Source organism: Spermophilus citellus (assembly GCF_964194105.1).
Source record: "Spermophilus citellus genome assembly, chromosome: 4".
In the NCBI taxonomy this organism is placed as follows: domain Eukaryota; kingdom Metazoa; phylum Chordata; class Mammalia; order Rodentia; family Sciuridae; genus Spermophilus; species Spermophilus citellus.
Genome location: NC_138185.1, coordinates 212236347 through 212253008, shown reverse-complemented (window position 1 = coordinate 212253008; position 16662 = coordinate 212236347). Strand labels below are relative to the sequence as shown.

General features: G+C 39.6%; 1 protein-coding gene across 3 annotated transcripts in view; it reads left to right on the top strand.

The window, feature by feature from the left end:
* The window catches only part of PTPN21 (protein tyrosine phosphatase non-receptor type 21), a 78706-nt gene that overhangs the window by 1287 nt on the left and 60757 nt on the right, over positions 1–16662 (top strand). For 2 of the 3 annotated variants that reach the window (XM_081292141.1, XM_081292142.1), the window contains exon 2: positions 3057–3421. In XM_081292141.1, the coding sequence (XP_081148267.1) occupies positions 3242–3421 (180 nt within the window). In that variant the 5' untranslated portion in view covers positions 3057–3241. Of the gene's footprint in view, positions 1–2192; positions 2353–3056; positions 3422–16662 lie in introns of those variants that run through there. The other variant, XM_081292143.1, reaches the window with a different exon arrangement.

The following is a 16662-nucleotide window of genomic DNA, read 5'->3' as shown; positions in this document are numbered from 1 at the left end:
TGTTTTCTTGTTATAAAACAGAAAAGGTTTGTACAGAAATTATCTCCCAGTTTTTTCTTTTAGAAGCTATGAATTATCTTTCTTTTAATAAATTATAATTCCAGACCCAACACCTTTCAAATTATTGCATATTCTTTTACATAATGCAAATTATTGCATACTTATTATTTGCCCCCCCAAAGCATCCTAATTTTCTATTTTTCTTTATTTTAATAGGTTGTTATATTCAAACATTCTTAGCTTTATGGCATCATTTGGTAGCAAATACTGTACACAAATGCAAATTAAGATGTGTAAATCACTGATAAATTTGTAAATTACTAAGCAGAACATTATTTAATGCAGTGGGTTTTATATAATAAGGAAAAAGCAAGATGGACTCTTGGGGAAAAATACATGTAAATACACACACACCCCTCATCTCTTTCAGCTATAACATTTACCAAAATAACAAAGAGGAACATTGGCTTTTTCTTATCCCTGATGCTGTAAAACATTTGAAATCTCAGGGATAATTGAAAGTTTTGAGTTTGCTTAATCAAAGCTGAAGTTAATAATTAAGTTATATAGTGTAGTAACTATTGTCTTCAAGGCTTAGTTCTTTGTTATGAAGAACTATCATATTTTAACAGCCCCTAAATCAAATGTTTTCTTTCTTCTACATATATGCAATATCTTGTCTCTTCAGTCACACTAATCAGTTGTTTCCAGTTATTATAGTTTGTATAAAAAACTGAAATCATCCAACTTATCTCATGGAAGAGAATTTTGTATATATATTTGTGTGTGTGTGTGTGTGTGTGTGTGTATACATATATTGGGGGGATACTGGGGACTGAAACCAAGAGTGCTCTATCACTGAATTACTTCCCAGCCCTTTTTACTTTTTGAGACAGGTGCTGAGGCTGGCCTTAAACTTGCAATGATCCTCCTGCTTTAGCCTCCTGAATCACTGGGTTTACAGGTGTATGCCACCATGCCCATCTTTAAAAATCTACACAAACACTGCTGATTTATCAGAAAATCTTCTAGTTAAAAGCTTACTTAAGGTTCTTAAAGTTCTCATTGTTTGATTTTTTTTTTCATTTTGCTTTATTTAGTTTAAGTCTGAAACTGGCAAAGAGAATGAAAACTACTGCAGGTGGACACCATATCTTTTTATAATATTTATTTTCCATTTCTATATTATAATGATTTTACTTACAGAAGGCAGTCAGAAAATATTATTAACACTGCTTTAGGTAGTTCCAGTTTTGGTTTTCCTCTCTGGCCTTCTACCCCTTGTTTTTAATTAAAAACAAAAACAAAACTAAACAAACAAAAAACAAACAAACCCAACTTTCTGGGGATAACCAAAGCTCAAAAAACAAAACACAAACAAAAAACTAGACAGAAAACCATAGTCAGGTCCTCATTAGAGATACAGCTCTGTATGTAATTATAGCATGCTTGTAATCTCCTTAAGGACAGCGATGGCTTAGGATTCGTCTTAGATTTCTCAAGATGCTCATTACGCTGCCTTGTGCTCAGAGACGCAATACACATTTGTGGGATGGAATTTCAAAATGTTAAGCTCGGCAAAAGCTAGGGGAATAACTAAATCCTGTTCTCTAGCTGTGCCATTCCCCATCCCTGAGTGCCCATCACCTTTGGGGCTGAGCCACCGTCAGGAGAGGGACAGCCTGCGGACTGGGAGTGGAGGAGGAGCCTGGGATGGAGTCCCTGCTCAGCCCATAGTAGCGTGAGGTTGTGAAAGGCGCAGCTCCCGAGGCCCGGGTTAGGTGAACTGCGCCGCTCCGCGCGGTCCCCGGCGCTAGTTCAGGGAACAGCTCCCACCCAGGCTCGCTGGTGAGAGCGGCCGAGCACTCTGGAAATAGCTGTGATTTTGTCGATTCCTTTAGGGGCGAAAATATTCCCGGGGGTATAAAAGTACCCCAAAGTACCCAGCTGCCGCTCGCCCCCAGTTTCGGCCCAGAAGTTACCATCAACAGGTGTGGTTAACAACGTTGTAAGTAACGCACTCGGGGCGCAGCGGCTCCCCCTCGGCGTCCCCCGCTGGCGCCAACCTCACCTTCTGCGGGGCGCGAGCCGCCCCTTGTAAACGTTCCCTCCGGGAGCGAAGGGCGGGTCCTAGCCAAGCACCTCCGCTCGGAAACGCAGCCGCGAGCGGAGGGTTCCGGGACCTCCGAGGGTACCCGTTCGCCCCGCAACGCCGCCTGCTCTCGACTCGGTGGGGCGGGGCGGGGAAGCGGGAGTCTGAGTTCACCTCCTAGTTAGCCTCATAGTCTTGCGGAACCCCGACGGCTCCTCGGTAGCCTAGGATGGCGTTCAAGGCCTCGCCCGCCTCTTCAGGTGAATGCCCACAGCCTCCCAGGACGGCCCGACCCAGGAGAGAACTACCACGGTTTGATCCTGGGCATTTGTAGGGTCTTTTATGATATGTTTATAAACCAATCAATCTGATAACCTACGTATTTATACGCCAGCAAGGGTTTTTGCAAATGCTTGCTAAGCAATTCGCCTCCTTTGAAACCCGCAGCTGCCATATGTTAGAAGGGATTAGTCCTCCTATAAGGAGTTCAAGGTTAATTTGCCTAAAGCGTCTGGAACTCGAGCCTAGCCCTTCGGGAGGAGTTTTGCACTTATTTTCACTTAGGCAATAAAAAGAAAAGAAAAAAAAAAAAGCTGTGACATAGGAGTATTCCAAAGAATTAATTTACCTGTTAAAAATTAACAGTTATAAATATTAAAATGACCGCTTTTATACCCATTACCGAATTTGGGATTATAGTGGTGCTATTATTTAATCCTGACCGTAGCCACAGGATGTTATCACTATTTGTAGGGTAGAGTGAGGGGTGGAGTCTGACCCCGGGCCCAGCCCTCGGCTCTGATGGTGAACTTCCCCAGTGCCTCCCTGATCCTGTTAGTGCCTTCTTTTCCAGCGGAGAGGAGAGCTTGTTCTTTAGGCCCAGTTGCATTGATTTTTTTTTTTTTTTTGAAAGCCAAGTCCAGAGTTACCGTGTTTGGTGTAATTAAGGTTCCTCTTTCCTCAGCGCTGGCGTGGATGCTCCCTTCTCTTGGCCTCTGGAGACTCTGTTGCTTTTTAATGGCGGCGGCAGCTGCTGGGTGAGCAGCGCGAAACTGGACAGTGTTCATCCCTTCAAGAGAGGGCCGCTGTCTCCCGACGTCAGCACCGCGGGATTTTCCTTCTTTGCCCCTCCATTCTTGAAGGGAGAAGATGCCACTGCCATTTGGATTGAAATTGAAACGCACCCGGCGCTACACGGTGTCCAGCAAGAGCTGCCTGGTTGCGCGCATCCAGCTGCTCAATAACGAGTTTGTGGAGTTCACATTGTCTGTGGAGAGCACTGGCCAGGAGAGCCTGGAAGCTGTGGCCCAAAGACTGGAGCTGCGGGAGGTAAGCTATGAAAGAGGCTACAGGCTCCTCTGGCCTGGCTTCATGCAGGATGTGTGTTGGGACACCGAACGCTTGCTCTACCTGTGATGTATTAGTTCAGCCTGCAAGCCCTCCCTGTGACCAAAAAGCTTTCCCCATCGTGGTGCCCCCATAAGAGAATTAACAGTGCCTGTGATTTGAACATGTTTCCAAAGATGCATCTGCGAATCAAATATGAGTGCATTTTGGGTTATCCAAGTGCCTCTTTTCTAATATAGCCCCCAGTGGGTCATCCTGATCTCCTGATTGACCATTCATTCACTGGCTACTTTCCATAGACCAGGCCAAGATTCTAGAGATGTATTGTCTGAGCTTGAATTCTGGTGAGTGGTGTTACCTTGTGGAAGTTACCTGATATTGTGGCATCCCAGTTCTGAACCATGGCGATGACCGGCACCAAATTCTCAGAGTGGTTGTGTGAATCAAAGTGCATGCGAAGTAATAAGCTCTAATAACTAGTCTGTAACAGTAATCATGGGAAGTTTTGCCATGGGAAACCCCTAATCTAGTTGCTAGTAATTTGTGGAGTCCTCATATCCACATAATGCCTTAAATTTAAAATGCTATGTAAGGCCTGTAAAGAAAGGGCTCTAATTAAACTAAGGGCCCTCCCTGTGTTTGGCTGCCTGGTTTGGGGTAAGGGAAAGGAAGAGAAACTGGTTATTCCACTTAAATGCCCATCCTATATTCCCAACTGGAAATCTCACTATTTTATAGTTTGCAAAAAGTCAGGAATAGACAAAATTTTTCCCCTGGCAAAATCATTTGTTCATTCAGGATTGAAGACCTAACAGTGCCAAGTACATAGGTTCACTCTAGCATTGATACTAATGAGAAGACATGATGATACATGTTGTGATAGGGGAAGTAGAGGGCATAGGGAGGGGCAGCAAAGGGAAAGCTTTCAGGCCAATGGTCTCTGAGCTGCAGCCTGAAGAGTGGGGCAAGGGAATCCTGCCAGGGGCTAAAAAGACTGTTCCAACAAAGGGAACTGCTTGAAGCCAAAGATGGAGAGGCAGCAGGTCTCCTTGAAGCCCAAGCAGAAAGAGGAAGGACAGAGGGTAGGGATTCCTTAATGCAGAAATTTTGTTTAAGGTTTTGGACTTATCCAAAATAGTGAAGGATTTTTAAACGAAGGTCTGGTGTGATTTTTTTTTTTTTTTTTTTTGTGACGAGGAATAGTTCAAGTGTAAATTGTGGTTACCTGGACTTGGATAGGGATGGGGAGAAGTAGGTGGAATCTGGAAATACTTAGGCACTACCTACCTTGCTAGGTGTTGGGGAGGGGTTAGCAAGGGGTCTAGCTCTGTACTCAGGTTTTCAGTAGATGGTGGGGAATATAATTGGGAGAGGAAACTAAAAAGAAAGAATGGAGTACAGTTTCAGAAATAAATATCAAGTTGGAGGTGCCACTTGGACAGACAGGTGGATATTCCCATCTGGAGCTCACGCAAGAGAACCAGGCTAGAGAGAAGAGATTTGGGAATCATCAGCATAGGTGAGCTAATTGAAGTTAGGAGAGAGGAGATGAGGCTGTCCAGGGGAGGAAAAGAGGATGTAGCAGACCCCTCAGGGTTGAATAGAGGAAGGGAGAGCCTTGGAAGGAAACCCACAGGTCAGCCCAAAGAGGAGAAGAAAGTAAACTAGGAGGGTGGTTTCAGTGACAATCCTGTTTACTTGCATTTCTTTTGTTTTTGCTTCCTTTACCCTTTTGTTTTTGCTTCTTTACCCATCCTTTTTTTTCCTACATTGTTTTATTGTTTTCTGTAAATTTCATCCAAATGTATAAAGGTGTGCCTATCATCCCTAGAAAGCTTCTCAAGGAACTGTTTTATTTATTTGTGTACCTAGAGTACCAGGTATGGAATATGCTGAGTAAATGCAGGTTGAACTGGACCCATGGCATTGCTTTCCTTCTGTTAGTTAAGAGGTCCAGAAAAGTTGCCATTTCCAGCTAGATGTTTTCTGTCTCAGGAAACAAGCAGCTTCATACAACTTGGTATATTATGAACTTGATTTTTAACAGAAGAGCAGAGTACTTTCAGAGGGAATAGGCATAGTCCCTAGAAAATGTCTTGCCCTTGGAGAGACCATCCTATCTTCAACATTTAACTGCAGACATGGTTAGAAAGTTTGTGTAGCAAACTTTTCTTTTGAAAGCTCCAGAAGCTCTAAACTGTAGCATGTAAACAGATGGCTCAAGCACCAGGTCTAATCTTACCATAGGACTGTTCAGAAATAATCTGAGTGGGATAACACCTGTTCCTTGCTTGTGTTACATACCAAGAAATAATCAGTATGTTTGTATCTTGCACTATTCTCCCACTGAGCAAAGAATTATTATGGTGTGCAGATTTGGCTGTTAAAACGTTATTACTGCTCAAATATAAATTGGTAGAGGGCCAGGGGAGTCTATACTCTTTCGTTTACTTGCATACCATTTCACTTTTATGATGGCAGTTATAGGGGATGCACAGTAAAGCTGTGATAACATATTCCTGTTAATGATAACAGTAGCCTCTTAGAGCTGTTGAAATTCTTTGCCTGTCATTCATTCTAAATTTTACAATATTTTCTTCAGAACCTCTGAAAGTCTTTATGAATCTAAGGGGAATTTGAAAACTTTCTTTCCAGTTTTGAAATTATACTATAGAGTTTAAAAAAATATATATTTTTTTAGTTGTAGTTGGACATAATACCTTTATTTTGTTTATTTATTTTTATGTGGTGCTTAGGATCGAACCCAGTGCCTCCCATGTGCTAGGCTAGTGCTCTACCATTGAGCCACAACCTCAGCCCCTGTTATAGAGGTTTTGAAGGAGGTGGTGAGATAAGAAGGTGTCAGTTGGGCATGGCCATTCCCATGGGGCAGTGTCACCTTGTGGAATCAGCACACAGTCTGGTGGTCAGGCTTAAAATCCCAATATTGCTGGGAGGACCTGGGGTAAACCAGTACAATAAGGATGGTATGTAAAACCAGGATACAAGTTTAGTAATTTATAATGTGCTATGGAACTCCCAAGGGCCCCAAGTTTGCATGCTTTCAGAGCCAGGTCATGATCTCCCTGCAGGTAAGCCATGTGGAAGCTATGGCCAACCAGTAGTGAGCATGGAAAAAGTTACATATTTTCATCAGGGGAGTAGTGCTGTCTGTAGGACCTGGCAGGTTCCAGTGAATCGGGGAAAGTTCCTTTCCTCTGGACAGTGCTTCCGTGATCTTTGCCTCTGTTGACCACTTGAGAAGGCTGTTTGACATAGTGCTCAAGGCAATCTCCAATAGAGTCAGAAACTCCTGGGATTGGATCCCAGTACTATCACTTATTAAATCATTATTAAACTACTTAATTTCTCAAATCTACTTTTTTTCTTTTTCAAATCGGGTATAATAATAATATCTATTTGATGGCGGTTGGAGGGTTTAATGTTGAATGTAAGATATTTAGCAAATAACCTGGTATTTAGGAAACTCCTGATAATTGTTAATCTTAATTACTATTGTTACTTGTGACTCTTGTGCCATGTTGTGGTGACTGACTAAATTTTCTTCAGATGAACTCTTTTCCTTTTTTTTTTTTTAATATTTATTTTTTAGTTGTAGTTGGACACAATACCTTTTTAACATTTATTTATACGTGGTGCTAAGGATCGAACCCAGGGCCTCGCATGTGCTAGGCGAGCGGTCTACTGCTGATCCACAACCCCAGCCCAGCTCTTTTCCTTTTTCTTTCCTTTTTTCTCTTTTTAATTTTTGTGGTACTGGGGATCAAACACAGGGCCTTGTGCATTCAGGCAAGTGCTGTAACCACTGAGTTACATCCCCAGCCCTCTTTTCTTACTTTTGTAATATTATTTCTTTCGTTTATTGACAGAGTCATGCTTGTTTGTAAAATGTTCTTACAGTGGTCACACTTCTTAACCATTACTAAGCTGTTAAAGTGCTAGCACGCCGTCATAATTTAGTGGTACTATTTTGAACACCTCTTTCCATGGTAGCCGAAAAATTAATTTATCAGTGTCGCTGCCCTAAACTACAGAGCTTCAGTAGGGTTTTAATTGCTCTTTTTGCCTTTTTCTTCCCTTTTATGCTCAAATCTTAGGATTAAAAAAAGTTTTATAAAATTTTGGGTTAGGTTTATATTTTTTTCTCTAAGGTATTACTTTTTCAAAAATTCTTGTTCAGCAATAGATATTATAATCACATTTTATCATGCCATTGTGGATTTCAATTAGATTCATTGCAAACTGTTTTGATATACTTTGCCTTCTTTGATTTTTAAGGTCATATTCAGCTTAAATTTACATTTGATTGAGGTTTAAGGAATTTTTTAATCTTCAGGATATAAGAAAGTTCTGAAACCATGGAAATCTTTTCAAGATAATTTTTTCGCCTCTCCAGTTTTGGTTTCAAGCTTTGGATATTTGGTTACCCTGTTGTGATTTATCATCGATCCTCATGAAATGTTTTCTAAGTTGTATTTGCAGTACATTACACACATTTTTTGTTCTTTTGCATGTGGTAAGCTCCATTGGGGTAGGATTGATGTTCACTGGGGTATCCCTGGTATGTGAACAGTGCCTTGCACCTTGCAGTACTTAGTTGCTGAATAAATGTCTACTTAGCTTAAGACTCAGTATTGTTGCTTTGCATTTAGATTGGTGAGTGTGGACAGCAGGTGAGCAGTGAGCCTTTATTTGACCTATGATTTTATTTCCCAGAGAGAGCTGACCATTTCCAGAGCTTTGTATTCAGAATGAAGCACCTTTTTCTGTAGATTTTTGTTTCTTTTTCACTTTGGGGCTTCTGAAACACTTAGAAAGGGATCTAGTTCTCGCACTCCCCAGGGGAAGAGTGCTGTGTCAAGGCAAGGTCAGCTTTCCCACAGCACTTGGAACAGATTCTTCTCATAGTGCTTTCTGGTCTATGGGAACAATTTTTAGCTAAGGGATTTGTGGAATCAAACATATAATGCAGACCATTGCCTTCAAACACAACTTTAGAAAGTGTTCTTGGCCACAGGAGTGTTTTATTTGAAATTAGCGTCTTAGGTATTCGAAATATCTACTGACCTATCTTGACTGTTATCTGAGTAGACCTCAGGAATTTCATGTGCATTTCCTTCTGTACTGGCTGTTTTCATCTGGGCTCTAAAAATAGCCTAAATATGTGTAAGGGAAAAGTATTATCTGTGAGCTTTTTAAACTTTTGAGTGGAGTAGTTATTAATTCAGGGATGTGTGTTGTAACACAGATAACATTGAGGTATAGACAAGGATCAGTAAATATTTTCAGTTAGAGTTATTGGACCAAATATTGAAGCAAATATGTTAGGTTGGCCTCTCCATCTAAATAGTTTTCTGAAGTCCAAAACCAATGATAAATGATCAATGATAAATGATTTTTCTTGAGTTTTAGGTTTTCTGTTACTTTTCTCATTTGGTCTAGAATATTAAGAAATAGACAATAAACACAAACATGGATATGTCATGCATTTAAAAATATACACTATATAATCATATAAGCTGTTACATCATTTGGAAACCTGTTTATTTAAAGAAATACAGTACTATGCAGCTTTAGTTTAATGTCTAATATATTTAAGTGCTAATAATCCAAGATGTTTGTTTTCTAGTAGGAATTTTCACTTAAGAGACTCATCATCAATTTGCCACAGTAGTGAAGTCTCATGACCATTTGGAATTTAGCATGAATTTGCTCACATGCGGAGGTTTGTGGGTTGAATTACAAAGGTTTTGGGGACTCTCTCTGTCTCTTCTTGTTGTATGTTTTCAGATTCCATTTATTATAATAACTGAAGTTTTGATGGTATTCTGCTTGTCCTCCATTTTGGTGAAAGAAGTTATTGTGCTGGAAGTTTACCTTGCCTAATCTTTACTCTTTGCCACAGATCAGACATTATCTTTTCAATCATTTTAAAATGAGGAAACTGAAGTTATGAAAAGTTCAGATGGTTTGCTCAGAATCACACAACTAATAAGCACAATATCCAGAACTTGAGTTCTTTTTTTTTCCTCCCTTGCTCTCCCTCTCAACCCCATTTTGAGTCACCCCCTTACATCAGAGAAGACATTTGGCATTTGTTTTTTTGGGATTGGCTAACTTCACTTAGCATAATCTGCTTTAATGCCATCCATTTCCCTGCAAATGCCATGATCTTATTATTTTTAATTGCTGAATAATATTCCATTGTGTATAAATGCCACATTTTTTTCTATCCATTCATCCTCTGAAGGGCATCTAGGTTGGCTCCACAGTTTAGCTATTGTGAATTGTGCTGCTATAAACATCGATGTGACTGGTCCCTGTAATATGCTGGTTTTAGGTCCTTTGGGTATAGCAGAACTTGAGTTCTTATCTGCAGTCTTCTCTTTAAACTTGGACTTTTAAACTTATTGGGGTCCACTGGACCCCTTTGAGAATCTGATGAAAACACAGGGTTTTGCATACAGTTTCAGGTGACTCTTTCTCCCCAGTCCATGGGCCCAGGCTGAACTATTGTCCTTACTCATCAATCTAAATGCAAGGAATGTTGAATTTTAAGGTAAGTGACATTTATTCAGTAACTGTGTTGGTGGATGAGGCAGTTTCCCCTTGTTTCCATACAACAGGGTCTTTTCTCTGGTTGTCTTTCTCCAGAGTTAAGATGTTGAGAGGATGTAATATTTATGAACAAATCAAGATCTTTGCTTTTTAAAAAATGAACACATGATATATGTACATATATGAGTAAAGTACAGTAATCTGATACATGTATATAATATATAATAATCAAATTGGGTAAACTGGGCACCATGGTGCACACCTGTAATCCTAGTGGCCCGGGAGATTGAGTCAGGAGTATGTTGTTTTCAAAGCCAATCTGAGCAAAAGTGAGATGCTAAGCAACTCAGTGAAACCCTGTCTCTAAATAAAATACAAAATTGAGCTGGGGATGTGGCTCAGTGGCCGAGTACTCCTGAGTTCAGTCCCCAGTATCCCCCCCCAAAAAAAAGACTGGGGTTATTAGTATTTCTATCTCCTCAAACATTAATCACTTCACTTCTATGTGTTGGGAACTTTCAAACTCTTTTAGGTATTTTGAAACATTATAGGCGACTATAGATTGTACTTAACCTACTATGCTATACCAGTACTCCATCCTCCTAGCTGTTTGGGTGCCCCTTACCTAACCTTTTGTCCATCCCCAGTCCCTCTATCCTACGTAAGGGACCCCTGTATTTTGGGGAGGTTGGGTACTGGGGATTGAACTCAGGGGCACTCAACCACTGAGCCACATCCCCAGCCCTATTGTGTTTTATTTAGAGACAGGGTTTTACTTAGTTGCTTGGCACCTTGCCATTACTGAAGCTGGTTTTGAATTTGCTATCCTTCTGTCTCAGCATCCCAAGCTGTGAGCCACCGGGATTACAGACATGCGCCACTGCCTCCAGCAGGATCTTGGTATTAAGAAATTAATATGCTTCTAAATATAGTCTCTCTCTTCCTCCACAAATGGCCATTTTTTTTCTGTGGCCTCCATCTTTAAGTCTCAGGAAGGGCTATTGGGGCATTCATTTTCTTGATGAGTAAACTTACTATTAAGGTAAAACTCCTTTCACGGAGGAAAGGGTTGCAGGGTGTACCACTTCATTGTACAAGTGATCCATGTCTGTCTTCCCTACCAGGTTGCACTTTTGTGCCCATCCTGACAGAAGGTGTGTGACAAATCTTCAGTGAATGAATGTATGAGTCATACTTCTTACATTAATTAAATTCTCCAGGCATTTGTTGAGACATATATTTCATTTTTCTTGTCAGATATACACCCTACCTCAACAACATTTTTTAACAATATTCTAGCAAATATTTTCCTATTCAGTTTTCCAGCAATTTATTTATAAACAAATGTCACATAGATTTCCTTTATCTTTTATGCATTGGTTGGATATCCAGAGTCAATTTAAGATTTTACTTATGATGCTAATTTTACTAGGAAAACTGCATGCCACAAATTCTATATGAGAATTATCATGTAGTAAAGATAACTTACCAGTTTTTGTGCCACTTTCTAAAATAGTGGATTACCCAAATGAGAGCCTTAAAAGGTATGCAGTGTTTAAATTTACAAATAAGAGTAATTGTGTTATTTTGAATATGATTTAACGAACAGACTAAGAAAATATATAAGTAATTTCATACTAGGAGGCAAAGCCTCATTTTCTTTATGATTCTAAAAGCAAATTGTGTTGACTCATTTATATTAGTTATTTAGAAAGCTTATACTTTGACTTGACAAGTTAATTGCAATGTCAAGTGCATTTTCAGCAGATTGAACTTTGTACCATTAAATTCAGCTGCTGTTGGCAGTGTGGGATTTTGGTGAAAGGTAGACTTTTGGTAGCAGAAGAATTTGAGTTCAAATTCCTTTTTTTTTTTTTTTTTTTAAAGAGGTAGAGAGAGAGAGAGAGAGAGAGAGAGAGAGAATTTTAATATTTATTTATTTTTAGTTATCGGCGGGCAAAACATCTTTGTTGGTATGTGGTGCTGAGGATCGAACCCAGGCCGCACGCATGCCAGGCAAGCGCGCTACCGCTTGAGCCACATCCCCAGCCCTTGAGTTCAAATTCCTAAAAGATAGCTGTTTATTGGCTACTGACCATTTTGCCAAGCACCTATTTTTGGTGTTTTATATTTTCTTTCTTTTTTTTTTTTTTTCCCAAGGGATTGAATCCAGAGTTGCTTTACCACTGAGCTACATCCTCAACCTTCTTTTTAAAATTTTAAAAATTTTGGTATAGGGTCTTGCTAAGTTACTTAGAGCCTTGCTAAGTTGCTGAGGCTGGCTTGAACTTGCAGTCTTCTTGCCTCAGTCTCCTGAGTTGCTGGGATTATAGGTGTGTGCCACTGTGTCCAGCTCCTTACATATGTTTAATTTAACACTGAGTGTAATTGACATTTTGTTTTTTCTTTTTTAAAAAAAATTCCTTAGTTTTTGATGGATCTTTATTTTTATTTATATATGGTGCTGAGGATCGAACCTAGGGCCTCACACATGCTAGGCGAGCACTCTACTTCTGAGCCACAATCCCCAGCCCTGACTTCTTGTTTCTTTCTACCATCTTGATGATGGAATGGACCAAAGATGAGCAGAGTCTATAAAACACTCATTAGGGCTGGGTTTGTGGCTCAGTGGTAGAACACTTGCCTCACATGTGTGAGGCACTAGATTCGATTCTCAGCACTGCATATGAAAATAAGTGAATAAAATAAAGGTTCATCAACAAATTAAAAAAAAAAACACTCGTTAACTGGCAATTCTGCCATTTCCATTTTCTTTTTCATTATGTAAATTTGTTAATTGGATTAATACACAGAGTGGAAAAATGGATCAGACAAAAACAACTGGAGAGGTCATATCATTAAGTCAGTCCATTAAATTTGGAAGTACACTGCTGAGAATTAATACATTCACAATAATATCTTTTCTTTCCAGAAGAAAACCTTAATTCTTGTTTGCCTATAGTTTGTACTCACAGGTGATGATTAGACAAGTACAGTTTGACTTGTCTGTTTTAATGGCTGGCACATATTTTGAAGTTGAACTTACGTTTGGATAATGACTTCAGGAAAGAACACTTGAGAATTATTCATTATAGTGTTATAACAGAAGTATGCAGTGTGATTAATAATAATGAGTGTATCTAAAATTGTGCATTGCTATTTGTATGGTTTTCAGTCACGCACCACCAGAATGCAAATTTCATTGTACACTGCTATACAACTAGTGACAGCTCAAGACTAGTATTCAGCTTTTTCAGCTCCTGGTTGAGCAATTTTTCCTCAACAATACACTCTTTTTCTATTGGACTGCCATTTTTCTAAATGAAAAGCAATTCAAATATTGGTATTTTCTGTCAACAAAGACAAATCCATTCATGAAGAACATCCTCTATTAAAGAAAACCTAGGGGCTGGGGATGTGGCTCAAGCGGTAGTGCGCTCGCCTGGCATGTGTGCGGCCCGGGTTCGATCCTCAGCACCACATACAAAAACAAAGATGTTGTGTCCGCCGAAAACTAAAAAATAAATATTAAAAAATTCTCTCTCTCTTCCTCTCTCTCTCTCTCAAAAAAAAAAAAAAACCTAAAAAAAAAGAAAACCTAATATGAATTTTTAAAAAAATATTTATTTTTTATTTTTTTTAGGTGTACACAGTATCTTTATTTTACATTTATGTGGTGCTGAGGATTGAACCCAGTGCCTCGTGCATGCTAGGCAAGCACTCTACCACTGAGCCACAACCCCAGCCCCGCAATATGAAATTTTATACTGTTTAAGGGGACTTAAAAACAGTGCTAATAAAAATGAGTATTGCTTGAGAACTTAAGTAACTTGTTCATGATTATATGGCAGAAACCACAATTAGAGAATAGTTCTGGCTCCTTGATCTGCGTACTCAGAATGTAACCTTTGGCAAGTGACAAGTGGCCTGTTATTATGTCCTTGCCCTTAATGATAACTCCTACAGTGTGGCCTCCCAAATCTGCTGGAAATTTTAAGTACTTTTGAGATATTTGATATCACTTACTATATTTTTTTGTTTATAATTTACTATTCTGCTTAAAATATGTTTTTGAAGTCACCTGAGGCAAAGAAAGATAAGCATAAGAAAGAACTTGAGTCCTCATGGCCAGCACCGAACTGATGGGAATCCCTCAGGTGTTCAAGGCAGCAACTGTTGGATGGGAAACCTTTTGTGGCCTGTTCCCTGGCACAGTTGGAATTATCAGGCTGATGAAATACATCCCCAGAGAATTCCCTGCTGAGAGATTTTCCAAAGCAATATCTGGTTACACTACTCTTAGATGAATTTGGGACCTTCCAGATGTAGAATCTACACTCAAGCAAGGAAAAAAAAAAAATGGTAGAATTAGGAATTCTATTGGAATATTTGCTGTGCCTCTATTGATGAACTGGATCACTGCAGTTAGCTACAAGCATATAGGTGCATTCACACCTGGTACAGCATCATACCACTGGAGGGTTTCCATGTTCCCCTGTGTGAATTATGGACATGGGGATATGACCACTAGGAATTGTTATTCCATTTCAAATTTTTCTTCTACGGGTCATGATGCTTTTTTTTTGTTTTTGTTTTTAGTACTGGGTATTGAATTCAGGCAGGGGTACTTTACCTCTGAGCTATATCCCCAGTCCTTTTATTTTTTACTTTTGAAATAGGTCTTGTTCAGTTCCTGAGGCTTGCCTTGAGCTTACAGTCTTCCTCAGTTGCTGAGATATAGGTGTACACCACCATTCCTGGCTCGTGATTCTCTTATTTATTTGCCTTTTTTTTTTAAATTGAGACTTTTATTATCCTATTTCTTGAATATAGAGTAGTTGGATATAGAATAATATCTGTTTTGCTAATAGTATATACATATCCATGGCTAGTTCATCCTCTTCTACTTTTAAATATAATAAAAAAATTTTTTGAGGGGGTACCAGGAATTGAACTCGGGCATTCGACCTCTGAGTCACATCCCCAGCTATATTTTGTATTTTATTCAGAAACAGGGTCTCACTGAGTTGCTTAGTGCCTTGCTTTGCTGAGGCTGTCTTTGAACTCGTGATCCTCCTGCCTCAGTCTCCTCAGCTAGATTTACAGGTGTGCACCACCATGCCCAGCATAAAAGTTATTTTTAAATGTAATAAAAATACAATAAAAATTTAATAAAAGTATCTTAAATATAATAAAACAATACTATATTGTATTTTAATTTTTAACTTTTGGGAGGGTACTACGTACTGAATCCAGGGGTGCTCTAACAGTGAGATCTACATCCCTATTTCTTTCTTTATTTTGAGGCAGGGTCTTGCTAAGTTGCTGAGGTTGTCACAAATTGCTGAGGCTGGCCTCGAACTTGCCATCTCCCATGTTGCTGGGATTAAAGATATGTGCCACTGTGCCTGGCTATTGTATTCTCTTTAAGGTAATGGAGAACATTAAATAATATTCTTTCAGGCAATAGAAATCAACCTTTACTAGGTTCTTTATTAAAATACATTACAACCCATATTCAGTTAGATTTCTCCTCTTTCTAATTCCCTTTATCTCCCTATTATCCTTTTCCCCCAGCATGAAAACTGTTTTTATGTTGTACAAAACAACGATAAATTTAATCTGACAAAAGTGATTCTCAGGGCCAGTGTGGTGATGCATGCCTGTAATCCCAGTGACATGAGAGATTGAGGCAGGAGGATTGAGAGGGCAGCCTCAGCAACTTGGTGAGATCCTTAGCAACTTAATAAAATCCTGTCTCAAAAAAATAAAAAGGGATGGGCTATGTAGCTCAGTGGTAAAGCACCCCTGGGTTCAGTCCCCATAGTGTTAAGTTACAACATGTAGAAATATTGTTCATGTTACTCACTGTCTTTGGTGAGATAAGATAGAGGGAATAATTAAGATTTGAGTTTGATAAAACTTGAAGAGCCAGGGCCGGAGGCTTATGCCTGTAATCCCAGTGGCTCGGGAGGCTGAGACTGAAGCCTCACTAAATTGCTGAAGCTGGCTAGTTCAAAGCCAGCTTCAGCAATTTAGTGAGGCCCTAAGCAACTCAGTGAGACCCTGTGTCTAAATAACATACAAAATAGGGCTGGGGGTATGGCTCAGTGATTGAATGTCCCTGAGTTCAATCCCTGGTTACCCCCCAACCCTGAAAAAAAAAAAGAAATGTTTTTCTAGCCAGGTGCAGTGATGCAAGCCTGTAACTCCAGTGATTCAGGAGGGTAAGGCAGGAGGGTTGCAAGTCTGAAGATAGTTTTAGCAATTTAAAATAAATAACAGAAAATGCTAGGGATGTAACTCAGTGGTAAAATACCCCTGGGTTCAATCCCCAATACCCCCTCCACCACAAAAAAAAAAAAAAAAAGATTTTTTCCCCCCAGGAATTAACTGAGACATAAACATGGGATGGGCTGAATTAGACTAAGGTTATCTCACCTTTTTCTTTTCTTTTTTTTCTTCAGTGTTGAGGATTAAAACCAGGGCCTTATGTAAGTTAGTGCTTTAGGCACTAACTTAGACACTAACTTACATAACTGCCTGCCACTGATCTACATTGCGAGTTCTATCTCACATTTAACTGTCTTCTGTATCACAGTGGTAGAGCACTTACCTAGCATGTGTGCCTAGCATGCGTGCGG